Raw genomic sequence first — 15,862 nt, forward strand, 5'->3', positions numbered from 1 at the left:
AATGACAGGTACAGGGTGGTCGATGAGATCATCTACTATAGGGATCGGATCTTCTTGACTGAGAGATCTCAGCTCAAGAAGAAGATACTTCAGGTGTCACATGATTCACCATTGGCAGGCCATCAAGGGTTTACCAAAATCTACAGGGCCATTAGAGAGAAGTTCTCTTGGAAGGGCCTCAAGGAGGACGTACTCCAGCATGTCCGGGAGTGCGACGTTTGCCAGAGGAACAAGGGGAAGATGAGCCATCCCGCAGGATTATTGCAGCCTCTTCCCATTCTGGAGGGGAAATGGGAGTGTATTTCGATGGACTTCATCACAGGGTTGCCATGGTACAGGGCAAGGATTGCATCTTTGTCGTCGTTGATCGACTGACGAAGTACTCACACTTTTTCACCATATCCGCACATTACACAGCAGCATAGGTGGCCGAGCTGTTCTTCAAAGACATCGTCAGGTTACATGGTCTTCCCAAGACCATCACCAGTGACAGGGACAACCATTTCATGGGTGGATTTTGGCAGGAGCTTTTCCGGTTGGTGGGGACGGAGTTGACACCGAGTACCAGCTATCACCCACAGACGGACGGGCAGACAGAAATAGTTAACAAGTGGCTGGAGGACTACTTGCGTAACTATGTCAGTGGGCAACAGCGAGCATGGCTAAGTGGCTGCATCTGGGGGAGTACTACTACAACACTACACATCACATGTCCATTGGTATGTCACCATTCTATGCTTTGTATGGATATCATCCCTTATCTTTTGTTGACATGATGTTTGGTGCTAGCAAGGCTCCGAGAGCCAAGATTTGGATCCAAGAGAGTCAAGATATTCTCCGAGCTCTCAAGGATAATATGGCTATAGCACAGAACCAGCAGAAGCTGTATGCCAACAGGGGTCGGGTGGAGAGACAGTTTGAGGTAGGGGACTTGGTCTACCTACAGTTACAGCCATACCGACAGTCGTCACTGAAGCAGAAGGGGGCTGAAAAGCTCAAGCCCCGCTTTTATGGGCCATACAGGGTGATACGCAGGATTGGACAGGTTGCATATGAGTTGGAGCTACCCCAAGGCAGCAAGATTCATAACGTCTTTCATGTATCATGCCTGAAGAAGGCATTGGAACAGCATGTGACAGTGACAGATGAGCTACTACCCACGGATGATGAGGGGCATTTGGTGTTGCAGCCAGAGGCTATTATTGACACCAGAGAGAGGCAACTATGAAGCACGACGATCTGGGAATTCTTGGCGAGGTGGAAGAGTTTACCGGATGAGGATGACACTTTGGAGAGTGAGAAAATTTTGCAGCATCCATCACTTCAGTTGCTTGAGGACAAACAACATTTTGCCGAGGGAGACTGTAATATTCCTAATTAGCCATGGCTAATTGGAATATTCGATTTTGCTCAATTTTGCCTTCTATAGTTATTTATAAATAAAAAGGTGAGGAAAAGGGGGACATAACTCACCTTTAGAATAAAGTCACTTCCTAGTAGCACAACGTTGTGACTTAAAGGGGAGCCAAGGGGGCCAAAGGACCACACAGAGATGGGGCCCACGCAGACACTTGGAGGGACTGCGCAGATGGAAAGGAACATGTGGCAAGAAAGGGACTGCGTTGGAGGAGGTGGGCCTTGGGATTGAGAGAGGCCAACACTATAAAGGAGAGGGGAGCCTCCTCATTTTGTCATTCAATTATGTGCATTTGAGCTAGTCACTTCGACTTGGAGCACACTGGCTATTTAGCCTGTCTGCAGCACTGTTTAGTGCATTGAGTGTCATCATTCTTTTGCAGTAGGATTGATCTGTGGCATTGTGGAGGAGCTGAGCATTTGAGGACTCCGCAATCTTGGGAGAGAGGGACACAGTTCTTTTGGTGGGAGTTCCGGATTGGGGGTTTGTGGAGGATTAGAGCTGGAAGATTGAGCAAGGGATCAACGCTTGCATATTGGAGGATTTTGGCAGAGTTTCGGGCTGAGTTTTAGTGGATTCTATTCAGTGGCAGCGCAGAGCCTTGAGGGACAGCGTAGATCCCCAAGGGGGTGATTTTCGGGGGTCAGCTATTTCAGAAAAGCTTTCTGGGTTTTTCTGCGTTTCTTGAGTAGAGTCTGATTCCAGAGTTTCAGCATTTTCTGAGGAGGGGAATAACCCCAAATCTTCATTTGATTTCCAGCAGTAGCAACAGCACAACAGTTCTCGAGCAGCTTGGACGCAGTTCAGAGAGAGGCCATTCCTTTGCTATTCTGAGTGTATTTCTTCACTTGCCTTGTGCAAGTCAAGGTGCCATCTTTCTGACCACCTCCTGTACTCATTCCATTACTCAGTATAATAAAATGGCTTAGCATTTCTCTCTACATTTCTTGAGTATCTGCTTATATTTCATGTTCACATTATTATATGTTGTACCACTGTTATTTTTATTACTTTGAGTTCCCGGTCACTATATCATTTGGACGTGTTTGGTTGGAGTTTGCTTGGGTTTGAGGGATATCCAGGAAACGAGATATTAAATTAGGTGCCTTGAAGGATAGGGTTGGAACCCTAGAGGATCGGTGTCCTCCAGAAACTAGGTCAGAGCATGTACCAGAGAAGGGTTGGTGCCCTAGGGGTTGGAGCCTCTAAACACAAGGTCGGTGCCTTGAGAAGATAGGGTCAGTGCCCTAGAGGTTGGAGCCTCACAAAAGACCAAGTTGGTGCTTGGCAACAAGTTCGAACCTGGGGAATTGAGGATCGGCGTCTTCATCAAGGGTTGGAGCCCTCTATATTGTACTTAATTCATTATAAATATTATATTAATAAAAGCATTTATTCCTATTGCATATTTGTTCTAAATATAATTGATTTCACTGGTAAAAGTAACAATTGAAAAGGAATATTGATTCACCCACCCCCCCCTCCTCAGTATTTCCAACAGTTACTGAAGATAACTTATAATTTTGCAATGTACAACAGTGAAAGATGTAAATTAAATTTGCTGCTAAACTCCAACAAATTGCAAATCTATGCTAGTATTAGCCTTGCTTTCAATTATATTAATGAAAGAGGTAAGGGTTTACATGACGTGAACTAGTCAGCGCTTAGGGGCTTGAAGACGCTTGAAGATGAGCTATCCAAGTCACTGAAAATCCTCCAATTCCAAATGCCAACTTCAGAAGAAAAAAATTGAGAAAATTTTTGTTAAAATTTGTTAATTTTTTTGGGAATTTTTAGGAGAAATTTAGTGATGAAGTTTTGGTGAAGAAGGTAAGGAGGCTTAGAAAGAAGGGAGGTCGAGAAGGAGGCTGGAGATAACCAGCGTAGGACCTCGAGGCCCAAATTTTTTTTGCCATGATCTCTGTGAAATTTGTTCTTCAACTTGCAAATAAAATGGAGATGCCCTTATGGGCCTAGATTTGTCTCCAGAATCCACAAAAATCGCCTGCAATCTTCAATATTGTCCCTACACAAATGAAAGATAAAAAACCCCGAAACATGTATATACAAAAATATGAAATACACAAAACCCCAATGAATTAAAAATTTGATATTTACAAATCTACAATAATATTCTACAGATCTAGCAAATTTGCAGATCAAAGCCCTCTATTAGCTAGATTTAAACCATTTTGCACAAATTTAGAAATAAATTGGAAGTTTTAAAGAGGCGCAAGCCCAAGAAAAACGCTGTAAGTAAAATATTCTATAAAATGACTTCAGAAATTAAAAAGACAATGGGTTCTTTTATATTTTGCAAACTGAGAGTGAGCTGGTCCAATTGAGGACTTCCCCAAACGCCCAAATCTTGAATGATAACTTCTGCACACTTAGGTATGATTGTTAGATTAATAGAGATTTAAAAAATGATCATTAAATCATCAAGAAATAGTGATACCTGCTACTTCTATCAAATCAAAATGATATTCTGAAAACCCAGAAATCTATGCAAGATACCTATACACAGATCAATCCTCAAAGGCTATTAACTAGCAAATGCAAATAAAAGAAACAAAGTATTAAGAACAATATTACCACATAAATCTGAAAAAAGAACACCACGATCTGAAACCCCAAAGTCTTTGCGTTTATTAACCAGAAAAGGTTACAAGAGCTTTCTTAGAGCAAGTACACGATTCAGAAATCAGATCCAAATAATGGAGAGAGGCCTCTCAATTATAGAAAAATTCTTCAACGGCTAGTCGGCTTGATCCCCATCAAAGCAATCTCAACTGTTGATAAAGATCAAATGATCTTTTAAACATCACCATTGAAATAAATTTACTTTTTTGAGAAATTCGAATTTCACTTTTAATTTCCTTTTAATTAACTAAAAAATGATTATTTTGAGTTAATTGCCGCAAAAAGTTAACTTGACTTAACTACTATGGTCCAAGGATTCAAAATGTCTTGAAATTTTCAATATTTCCTTGGCCGGGGACCTCCAAAAATTAAAAACTTTAGAACCCACGAATTTTAAACGCTGGAGAATTTAATTTTTCCTGGGACCTAAATTAATTAAATTTATTAATTTAACATTTTAATTTATTTTAGCCAGAAATTTTAATTAATTGACTCATGAGGAGATTATTAATTTTTCCAATCCTCTAATATTTAGCAATGGTGTCTAACTATGAGGGACCATGCACTAAATATTTTTTTACATGAAATATTACATTTCTAACCCATGAAGGAGAAACACCTGTTCATTATAGACCCTCAATAATTACCCATTTCTGCGACACAAAATATGATCTAGTAGACTAAGTGGCTTGTAATAAAATAATCTAACCAAATAGTTAGAATTATTCCCAAATCACTTTACAGAGACTCAATAAATAACACTAGGAGTCATTTAAAATCCTGACAACAAAATCCACCCTAGCTTTGCGGTGACACTGGAGAGAAAAACTTTGTCGATCATCCGTGTTTAAAAACACACATGAATCGGGGAGACTAAAAACCTCCTAGCATACAAATCATCATCAGAAAAATAAATTTATCTAGGTTGTTACATATATTTGTGTTACTAAGATCATTTACATTACAAAATGCAGAATGGGTTTACAAAACTCCAGTGTGCATATAGCTGATAATGATGAATTTGTGGATCATTTGAGTGCTCGGACATGATGGAAATCCATGCGCGAAAAAATGTACAACTATGGGGTAGTTGACATAGAGTGGTTAACAGGTGGTATAACACTTCCTTCCATACTGCAGCAAAAATGACCCCATCTATAGCACTTTATGGATATCATCCATTGTGCATCACATCATCTTTAAGAGAAAATTCTAAGGTTCAAGCAATGGAAGATCACATCAAGCATCAACAACAAGTTCTCCAATTCTTAAAAGATAACCTCACTCTGGCGCAAAATCGAATGAAACAACAGGCAGATTAGGATCCCAGTGAAAGAAGTTTTGATGTAGGCATCTGGGCATTTTTATGGCTACAACCATACAAATAAATGTCCCTCAAGTAAGCTAAGAAGGATAATAAATTATCAACCTAGTATTATGGACCTTACAACGTGTTGCAAAAGATTGGTACTATGGCATACAAATTGGAGTTGTCTGCATCTTCCAGAGTACAACCAGTTTTTCATGTTTCATGCTTAAAAAAAGGTTATTAGTGACAAGCTCCCAATTCAAACAGTATTGCCAGAACTTGACAAAGAAGGAAAAATCATATTGGAATCTGAAGAAGTCACGGAAACAAGAACTCTGACAGCTACGGAATCATTCAAATATTATCTCATTAAGTGAAGAACTTATCCACTAAAGATTCCACATGGAAGGATGAGAATTTTATACAAAAACATCTAGAACTACTCAAGCTTTGAGGACAATACTTTTTTTGAAGGAGAGGGGCATGTTAGGTTTCTATAATACTAGTGTAACCCTTTTATTGTTATTGTTAGTGTAGCCCACTATTGTTATTGTTGTGCTCATATAGCCCCCATATTGTTATTGTTGTGCCCCATAGAAGCCCACTATTGTTATTGTTGTGCCCTTACATTATTATTTTTATGTAGGCTCTGATTATATTGTGACCCCTTAAACTCCTATATATACCAAGAAGGTCTTGTCATTTGTATCATCCAAGAATTGTTCATTATGTGATGTAAAGGAGGTTGCCCCTCGAAGAGACTAATTTTCAAATCGTTGATCTATCTTTTCTTCTGTTTTGTGATTGGTTGCATAACAACATCATATAGAGCATCGAGTTTGGAAAGAGAAATGAAATACCACAGAGCTGGAAAAGAAATTAAGAAAGAAAAACAATATGTCTAGTGGTAAATTTGCAAAACAAACTTTAAACATAAACCAATTATTTTACAATTTGTTGTTACACAAAAATAATATTAAAAGACTATTGAAATGGATAACCTTTGCCAAGTATCCTCGAAAGTCATCTGGATGAGAAGCTATCAATGAATCATATACTGCAACAGCATCTCCTATGTGTCCCCAATCTGAATATGTCTTCCCCAACAGTAGATCAATCTGTATCACTCAATAACATAACATTGGTAACAAACTTTAGTGTACATCCTTAATTCCATCAAGATTACTAAAAAGTGAATGCTAAGAATAAATTTGAAGCACAATGTGAAAAGCGAGGGAATGATCATAAAGTCCAATTTTAACAAAATCCAAGAGTGCACTCCATAAGGTTTGTCACTTTGTGATTGACATGCATCTTGAAATAAAACAAAAAATTTGAAATAATAGAAAACTAAATGCTAAAACAAAAAAAACTGAAATAATAGAAAACTAAATGCTAGTAAAAAAATAAACTACTAAGACTTTCAAGTTTCAAAACGGTTTAACTATCATAAATGATGGTCACTATGCATGAGAAAAGGGGTGAAAGGAATGAGGAGAGTGATAAATCAAGTTTGAAACGTAAATTTACCTTCAAGTTACCAAGAAAATATTAAACCAAAATTAGAAAAATGTTTGAGTAATCATTATCTCCATTTGCCAATTTCCAAAGTTTCTAAGTAGTTAGTAGAGGATACCTACATCCAATTAATATCATAATGGGAGTTAATGTAGCACCTTGACATATAGTGTTATCACTGAAACAATTCTCAAAGAAAAAGGGTAAGGTAAAGGTTAATTGATCCTAGACATATTCATGTTGATCTTGGTCGTGTTCATGCAATATACATTTGATACAATTCTTAGTTTGAGCAAACAAGCCCATGGTGAGCAGAGATCAGAAATCTTCATCAAATTCAAGCGAGGCAGCTCCTCAATTAAGCAAGGAATTTCCTTCCAGGTTGATTTATCTAAAGCAATTTAAAAGGAGAAAATGTCCAAAGAAAGGGAGATATCATAAGAGCTGAAACAGGACTTAGCCCTAGGGCTAAGGAAACATCATCACAGCTGCATAAAGATGATAGAAGTAAGGCTAAGTCCTAATTTTTGACAAATTACCTTTTGATACTTACCTTGAAGAATGGTGTCTAGATATTCAATGTTGAACAATTTCATGTCAAATGGAAAAGTCATTGCAGTAAAAGGAAAGACACAAGAAAGTTAGATTTTGATCCTAAGCTGTGTTTTTGAAATTACACAGCAGTTTCGTAGCGCGCTACGAAACTGCTGTAGGTGATGCCTAATGCACAGCAGTTTCGTAGCGCGCTACGAAACTGCTGTAGCTGCATATTATGACTTGATGGACCAATTTTGAGAGACAAAAAGCAAATATTTGTGAAGAAGGATTTCTGAAAGGGAGTATTTACAAGGTTTAAACATCCAGCAAGGGAAAAACAAGTAGCAGAAGGTCGAAGAGAAGAATAAAAAAGAAACTCTAGAAAAGAGGAACTTTCTCTCCTAGTTTCTACCAGTCAACTTCTAGAAGAGTTTCTGAGCAGTGGAAAACTACTCTCTGAAAAGTGAAAGAGGTTTTCATTCCTAAGATACTGAAGTACAAAAACCTCTTCTACTTTCTTCAAATCCATTATGATCTGGGAGAAATGAAGGACCAAAGTTGCGCTACGAAACTGCTGTAGGTGCAGTTTTTCATCTCCTGTTTTACACCTGTTTTTCAAAGACTCATTCTGGGCGGTAGAAAAGATGTTTCAAAAAACCAAGAGAGGTTTTTGTTAAGCACAGATTGGTTCACAAAAACCTCCTTCAGTTTTTCCAAATACATTTTGTACGAGAAGTTATGACCTCTGTCCCAAGACCTATTTTTCAGCCAGAACAGAGCAAGGGACAGTTTCCTGTTTGACACGTGTTTTTCAAGGACAGTTTCTGGACAGCTGGAGAAATGTTTTAAAAAACCAGGAGAGGTTTTTGTTCTGGACAACATGGGCTACAAAAACCTCCTTCAGTTTCGTAAAATGTGTCATGGATGAAGAGATAAAGGCTCTGTCCCACGTGCCAGTTTTCAAGTATCTAATCCTAAAAACAGGGAAACATGTTCCCTAATTTCTAGGGTTTGTCTAGGGTTTGTCATCAGCAGTTGGGTGACCACGTGGGAGGCTTCATCAAATTCGACTTCATGGAGTGTTAGGTGTCAAAGAATGTTTTAAATGTTTAGATAAGTTTGTTGTAATCATAATAAGGAGTTACACTCCTAGTTGTATTAGGTCTCTAGGACTACTAGTTAGTTGTCAAATGCATTTAAAGTCTTGTTTTATGGTTAGAATAGGTGTCACTGATGGTAAATTCGAATTCCCCTCATGATGGAGGAAGGAATCCAAGCATGTAAAGAGATCTATATATAGAAGAACATCTGATGTACAAAGGGTTGCAAATTTTTATTGAAAAATTTGTATTTGGCATATGTATGACTCATTTTCAATAATACATGCTTGACTTTGCTTCTCAGGATTCATGAAGGGTTTTTCATGCTCAGAATATGTGATGTTGTCCTTTTTCTTAATTCTTACAGTGGTATGGATGTATAATCACTCAGAATTCACTAAATGTGCTCTGACTTCCTGTATACATGCATAAACTGTGTGTCCCATATGAGTTTATGTTCTGAATATTTAAACGCTGAATGCCCTGACTTCCATGTAAGGTTGAGTTCATTGTTATATTGAGGTGTTGTTGACTCCATAAGCCCAATGGATGTTTACTGATCATGTTCAACCATTCATATTTTTCATACTTGTTTCATAGAGTTAGCCATCTAATCTTTATCAAAATCATTAACCTTTGAGAGAGCCCTCTCAGGTTGAGGAGGCTAAGCCTCAGCCAAAAGTTGGTTTGAAATAGTTACACTGAGATAGTCTGATCAACAGCCTATCAGGGTCCTATTTTGGTGATAACATATAGAACACGTCATATTTGGAGTTAATGTAGAAGCTTGACATATAGAACATTGTTACCCACAAAAATGGATAATCCCATAGGAGTGAACTTTTCTCCTGCATTTGATAGCGAGGTGATTAGTGGCCATCCTAATAGCCAACAACCCCTACCAACCACCATTATATGGTGATATTCCATGTGTCTTCACCACTTGCATCAGCCATGTTCCTTTCACTCATCCGGCATTAGCATTTGGATGAAGGTGGGAAGCTATTCAAAAGGTTCTTCAATCATTTTGTAATTGAATGCTTATACTTGTTTGTTTTTGGCATTTGAAATGGAAAATAGAGTGATCTGGAAGATTGACATACTTTTATTGTATTCTTGTTCTCTCACCTTACCAGGGGGGGTTAATATTTGACCCTAGTCTAGTGGGACCTCCCTTAAGGCCCTTTGGGTTATAGGAGGGGCACCACCTAGAAAGTCATGATTGAGATAGTGTGTTTCATATTCCCTATATCAAACTTAACACCCTCCATGCCACATTACAAGCACTATATCTCACCTCCATTCTGTGGGTACAAATTGTCATTGGCTCTTGAGGATTTGGCACACATATGTTCACATACTTTGAGTAGGGACCGAAAACTTTACACTGATTGGTTGATGTAACTAAAAGAAAATGAAAAAGAATATCATGGCCACAATAAAAGAAAAGAAATCAAAATGCAAAAGATGGTCGGGACATAAAGATTAGTGTGGTCAAAAGCCTAGCATGAGCTCTACTTAGCTCATATAGCCATCACCCAGTTCCTGAGCACATGATGCTCCATTATATGAAAAAAGGAACCATTGCATGTCCCGATCCCGATAAGCGATAAATTAACTCATCATTAAAGGGGTAATAAAACTGCTACATCATACAAAGCAAGTTCTAACCCTTGAGCTAATAGTGGTAATAAAGGAATAATAAAGAAGTAAAAGGCACACAAGAGGGGTTGGAAAACCAAGGTTGAGCTGGAAACTCATGCATCCATGAATGCACCCTCCTCACATATACACACTCAGGAAGTGGACATTCCCATCAGTTGGTCCCTTAGGCTATGGCACCTACCCATGAATTCATCTCCACTCCGTACCATATTATCATTCACTAACACATATCAATTGAAGGGTGGATTAGGGAACTGTTACTTCCCCTTAAGAGCTGGAAGCACCTAATAGGATTGCATGTTAGCTACCACCTTTGCGAGAACTTGGTCTTGATTTTCAAAGGGGGTTCTTGTTTGAAGTACTAAACTGTCCCCACCATTCAAGTCTAGTTCACTTAAATGCATTATTGGTCTTAGTCCCTAATAATTAGTTTCTTTCACTACAATTCATGTTGTTCTTATCAAGTGGTTTAGCAGCCCAAGCTTTCGACACCTACCCCATAGGTACCAAAGCCCTTCAAAGAAGTACATTAGTTAAAGCAGGTGGAATGTTGAGAGAAGAGAGCCTCCTAGCAGCACTATCAGATGACACATGTCCAGGAGTACCTCTAGGACCCAAGACATTGGTCATCTTTGACCAAGTTTTGAGGATTCTTTAGGATGACACCATTGGATCCAGTATGCCCCCAAGCTATCACTAACACAACCTAATTGGCAGGAGTTGATTCGGAGCCTAGATGAGGATGTTCTCACACTAAGAGACTAGGGAGGGCTTGTTGCACCAGAGGAAGGCCTAACCTTGGAGAGGAGGCGACCTTGTTTGACAAATGAAGACCCATGGAGACCACTCTATGGCACCCCAGTTGCATCTTTGGACCCTATAGGAGATATTGAGGTGGATTTAAGGGCCAACTCTTAAGTTTTGGATCTTTCATGCATCCACACATTCTTGGACACCTCGTCGTCCTTGGACATGGCATTTGGAGCATTTACGATGCATGACGTCAACATTTTAGAGGCTACGACTTACACATGTCGATAAATTAGGCATAATTTCATGGCATTTGGAGCATTTACGATGCATGACGTCAACATTTTAGAGGCTACGACTTACACATGTCGGTAAATTAGGCATAATTTTATGTTAGCTAATGGGTTGGCTTGTGACATGTTGCACTCAATTTTGTCGAAGTTCCAAGGAAACAGATCTACCAATTTTTTTAAAGGATCAAGATCATCAAGACATCGATTTATCGAGTCATTGTAAACCCATTCTACAAATTTGTAATGAAAATGATGCTAGTAAGGTCATGTATGTATGTAACAACCTAGATAAGCCTATTATTTTGGTGAAAATTTCATCTTAGGAGGTTTTTTGTCTCACTGATTCATCTGTGTTTCCAAACATGGATGGTCGGCATAGTTTTTCCCTCCAACTTCACCCCAAAGAAAGGGTGGAATTTGTCATCAAAGCCTTAGAGGAGTCCTAGTGTTTTAGTAAAGTGTTATGTAAAAGTGATTTGGGAATAATTTCAGCGAATTGGCTAAATTATTTTATTATAAATCACTTAGTCTACTAGATCATGTTGTGTCGAAGAATTGGATGTGTAATTTGAAGGTATATACCAAATGAGTGTTCCCCCTTTGAGGGTTGAAAATGTAATTATCTTATGTAAAAAATATTTTAGTGCATGGTCCTTCATACTTAAACACCATGGCTAAAATTTTAGAGGGTGGAAAAATTATTAATCCCCTCAAGTGTCAATTAATTAAATTTTCTAGCAAAAATAAATTAAAATCCTAAACCAAAAATTTAATTAATTAGAGCCAAAATTAAAGTTCTAAAGAAATTAAATTCTCCAAATGGAAAAATTCGTGGGTCTTAAAGAAATTAGTTTTTTGAGGTCCCCCGCCAAGGGAATATTGGAAATTTCAAGAAAATTTGGATCCTTGGGCCTTGGTGATCAAGTCAAAGTCAATTTTTGAGGAAATTAGCTCAAAATTAATTATTTTGAACTAATTAAAAATTGATTAAATGAGAAATTCGAAAATTCCTCAAAAATAAATATTTTCAACAATGGAGATTAAAAGATGATCGAATATTTTTCGACGGCTGAGATTATTTTGACGGGTATCAAGCCAACAAGCCGATATTTTTCCACTTGGAGGATTTATCTGTAAATTGAGTCATTTGTGTATCAAGCCATCTAGTTTTCGCTTATGTAACTCTAAAAGGATGATGTAAATTATTGTCCCATTGGGAACGTTGGAATAATCATAATAAAGACTTTGGGGTGCAATTCATGGTGTCTCTTATCTGATGATTTGTGGTACGTGTTGGGTATGGGCATTTTTATATTGTGCTTTATAAATATTTTAATCGTTATTTCATTATAGGTGATAAGGATATTCTATTGGTAAGCTTGGGGCTTATCTTAGGTGATCCGATTCACCGGGTGCTCTAACAATTTGTTCTTTAGAAATATATAGTGTTTGCAGGTTCCCTAACCCTTGGACTCAAAGTTCACGAACTCTGGATAGAGGTTGACTATGTTTCGACTCTAATTATTTTTATGTTGTTCTAACTTCGCTAACGGTGTGATTTATTAGTTATCTTTCGAAATGCATTTAGCCACTACTAAAGATTTATAAAATTACATTTTTTTCAAGCATTTTACATGTGTATTTTGTAAATATAATTTGTATAATACACTTGTAAAGTATTTTATTTTTCTAATCTTGGTTTTACAACAGGGGTTTTTGGGGTTTGAATTAATTTTGAATCTTTTGTATATATTGGGGTTTTGGGCATTTTTATTTGCAAGTGAAATCGAGTGAGAAGAGTTGGATTAGAGCTAGATCTAGGCCCTTGAGGGTAAGATCTAGCATCTAATTTTTTTTACAAAACTAGCTATTGAAGGAATTTTGCAGTGAAATTGAGCAATGTTGAAGATCTGAAGCAAATAAATTTTTCTGGTAAGGGTTTTGGTATTTCCATGCCTCCTAGGCCTAGCATGGCCCCTTCCGGCCTTAGTGTCAGCTCTTAGGGCCTTTTCAAGCCTAGTTGTAGCTCCTTCAGGGGTTGCAACCTCCTCTAAGGCAACCGTTTAGCCCTTAGAGGGCCTCGACTTGCCTCCTTGGCCTTTCTCGTGGGCTTTTAGCCCCTCCTCTCCCTCTTGGCTGCCTTCCCTTTCTCTCGGCCTCCTTTCTCCCCCTTTCTCTCCTAACCGCAACCCTTTTAGGGCTTGCGGCTAGCTTTTAGGGCTTCTTACCCACCATCTTGTGGGTGATATCCTTAATTGAAATGTTTTCTCCAAGATGGTTCTCAACCGGCGGCGAGTAGCCCCTTGCAGCAAACTACTAGCTCATTGTGCCATTTCTCTGCTACCTAAGCCAGCCATGTGGTCCCTCACCCATCTTCCATGATTGTATGTTTGAAGGTGTGCCTCCCAAACCTAAAGGTATGCCTCCCAAACCTAAAGGTATGCCTTGCCATTTGGTAATTGAGTATTGTAGTTTGCTTATCATGGACACTTTTGGGCATGGATTAATGGGGGGATTCGGCAAAAAGAATGGACTAGGTCTGTGCTCTTGTCCCCTAGACCCCTTTGGATATTAAGCTTGGATTCTAGTCCCGTGGGATCTCTTTTACTGAACATTTGGTTTTAGGGATGGTATTTCACAAGAAACCCTGATTTTGGTTGTGTGGTCCCGCTCCCTTATCTGCATATATTACCCCATTTCCACTCATTATCACCCCATTCATCAGTGCTCCCACCTAGGTACACATTCCTCCACTGGGTCCACATAGGGTTAGCTTTCCCCTTCCCCTTGCCCACACCTTAGGTTAGGCCTGGAATGAGATGCCCTAGACGTTGACGCAGCTAAAAAGAGAGATGAAAGCATAATTGGCCAAATTCAACAAGAAAATGTACCACAAAATGCAAAATATGGCCAGGACAAACCTATTTAACACGTGGGAAAAAGCTAATATATGAGCTCTACCCCATCATCATGGCCATCACCCTGGTTCCTACAGGTTCTATGAGCCTCCTTCATCATATAGGAACCCATGCTTTTCCCAACCCCTGGTGGGAAATGAACCGCCCTACCTAAAAAGGGGGTATTCACTGCGATATCTCACACATCATGCTCTTACCCTTTTAGCCCCGAACATTTAATCAAAGAAAAATCATAAAAAGGCAAAAGGCATATAAAGAAGGGTGGAAAAATCAAGGTTGGAGCACCTCATGTACCACAATTGCTCCCTCCTATACATTATATAACCAAGTGTGGGCTTCTCTTTTATTAGCTACCCTTATACCCCAGCATGTGGCATGTGGCCTAAGTCTGCCCCTTCTCATCCCCTACTTCATCCACCTCTCTATCACATACCACCATCTTTTAAAGGAGGTACCTTGAACATATTATCCCCTTTAGAAGTAGAAACCACCTAATAGGATACTTGGTTAACCCCATTTGGAGCTTGGAGAAATTAGCACATGCCAAAGCCCATTATGGAAAGGCAGGTCATTATGAAGTTCCCACCAATGGTCCATGGTTGGTAAGCTTTTTTACTCAATTTCTCTAATGACTTGTTGTATTAGAAGGCTAAGGGATGCACTGGATCTTATGCAAGATTGCAGATGGTCGTCATCTTGGGTTTGGTCTCCATATATGGGGTCCTAACCCTCCAGAGGGCTACATTGGCACATATAGGGTGTGCGTTAAGAGCCATGGGCCTCCACAATAGTAGACAACACTCCATGGATCCCCGAGGATGTTCAGTGATTGCTCAAGATTCAACTATTGGATGAAGAAGATGCACCTAGTTCACCTTTGCCCAGTCAATCCCATAGACATACCATACACTTGACAACTAATCCAAGACTTGTAGGATGATGTGGCATCACCTACACCATCATCGGAGCCCTTATAGGTGATTTACAGGCATCTTCGACTCATATGGAGACCCATGAGGTTATTATTGTGCCCCCACACCCACTCAGAGCACCACAGGTCTATTATTTGAAGAACAAGGGACCAACCCCTTGTCCATCACTTTTGAGGGTCTTATTCTTCATTATGGCACCTGTGAACCTCATCAGGCCTCTTGCAGAGCCCTACGACATGTATTATTTATCATTTGACCTCTTAAGATGCCTATTATTTCATTTGTGAGCTCGTTTGGTGGGTTTGTTACCAAAAGTTAGGTTATTAGAACACTATTTTATTTTTGGGGCTTATGTAGGCTTACAAGACTAATTAGAACTCCTCATTAGTGTATAAATACAAGTGAGATGAGTTCATTTGTTCATCATCACTTTGGATTGGATCTCTCCTCTTTAGAGAAATTCACACTTTTTCTTCGATGATGAATTGGAGCTTTATGGATGAATTTTGATGTTTGGATTTGGTTTATCTTATCTTGGAGCTCTTTTATTGTCAAATTGTTGATGGTTGGATATGTTTTATTACATGTAACTACAAACTTGTAATGTTATTCTTGTTTTACCTCGACTTATACATTAGATTGGGATGTCGCTATTTTTAGGACTAATTGTTGCGTGCATTTACTGCTTAAATTGTGGAATTTTGTCTCTATATAGCATCTCTCAATGTATGGGCCATGTAATGTTTAATGAGATTTCCTAGGGATAATTCTATCACGGAA

The 15,862-nt window shown here is 38.8% G+C and overlaps 1 protein-coding gene across 2 annotated transcripts in view; it reads right to left on the bottom strand.

Annotated features, from left to right (window-relative positions):
- The window catches only part of LOC149172579 (uncharacterized), a 405,339-nt gene that overhangs the window by 59,496 nt on the left and 329,981 nt on the right, over positions 1-15,862 (bottom strand). The window contains exon 14 of one of the 2 annotated variants that reach the window (XM_089427743.1): positions 6,371-6,487. The exons of the other annotated variant lie outside the window; for it this stretch is intronic. Within the exon in view, the coding sequence (XP_089283869.1) occupies positions 6,371-6,487 (117 nt within the window). The remainder of the gene's footprint in view (positions 1-6,370; positions 6,488-15,862) is intronic. 2 annotated transcript variants of the gene reach the window in all.

This window comes from Pinus tabuliformis, chromosome 4_2 (genome assembly GCF_031772625.1).
Source record: "Pinus tabuliformis cultivar Carrire ecotype Pingquan chromosome 4_2, CPIR1, whole genome shotgun sequence".
NCBI lineage: Eukaryota > Viridiplantae > Streptophyta > Pinopsida > Pinales > Pinaceae > Pinus > Pinus tabuliformis.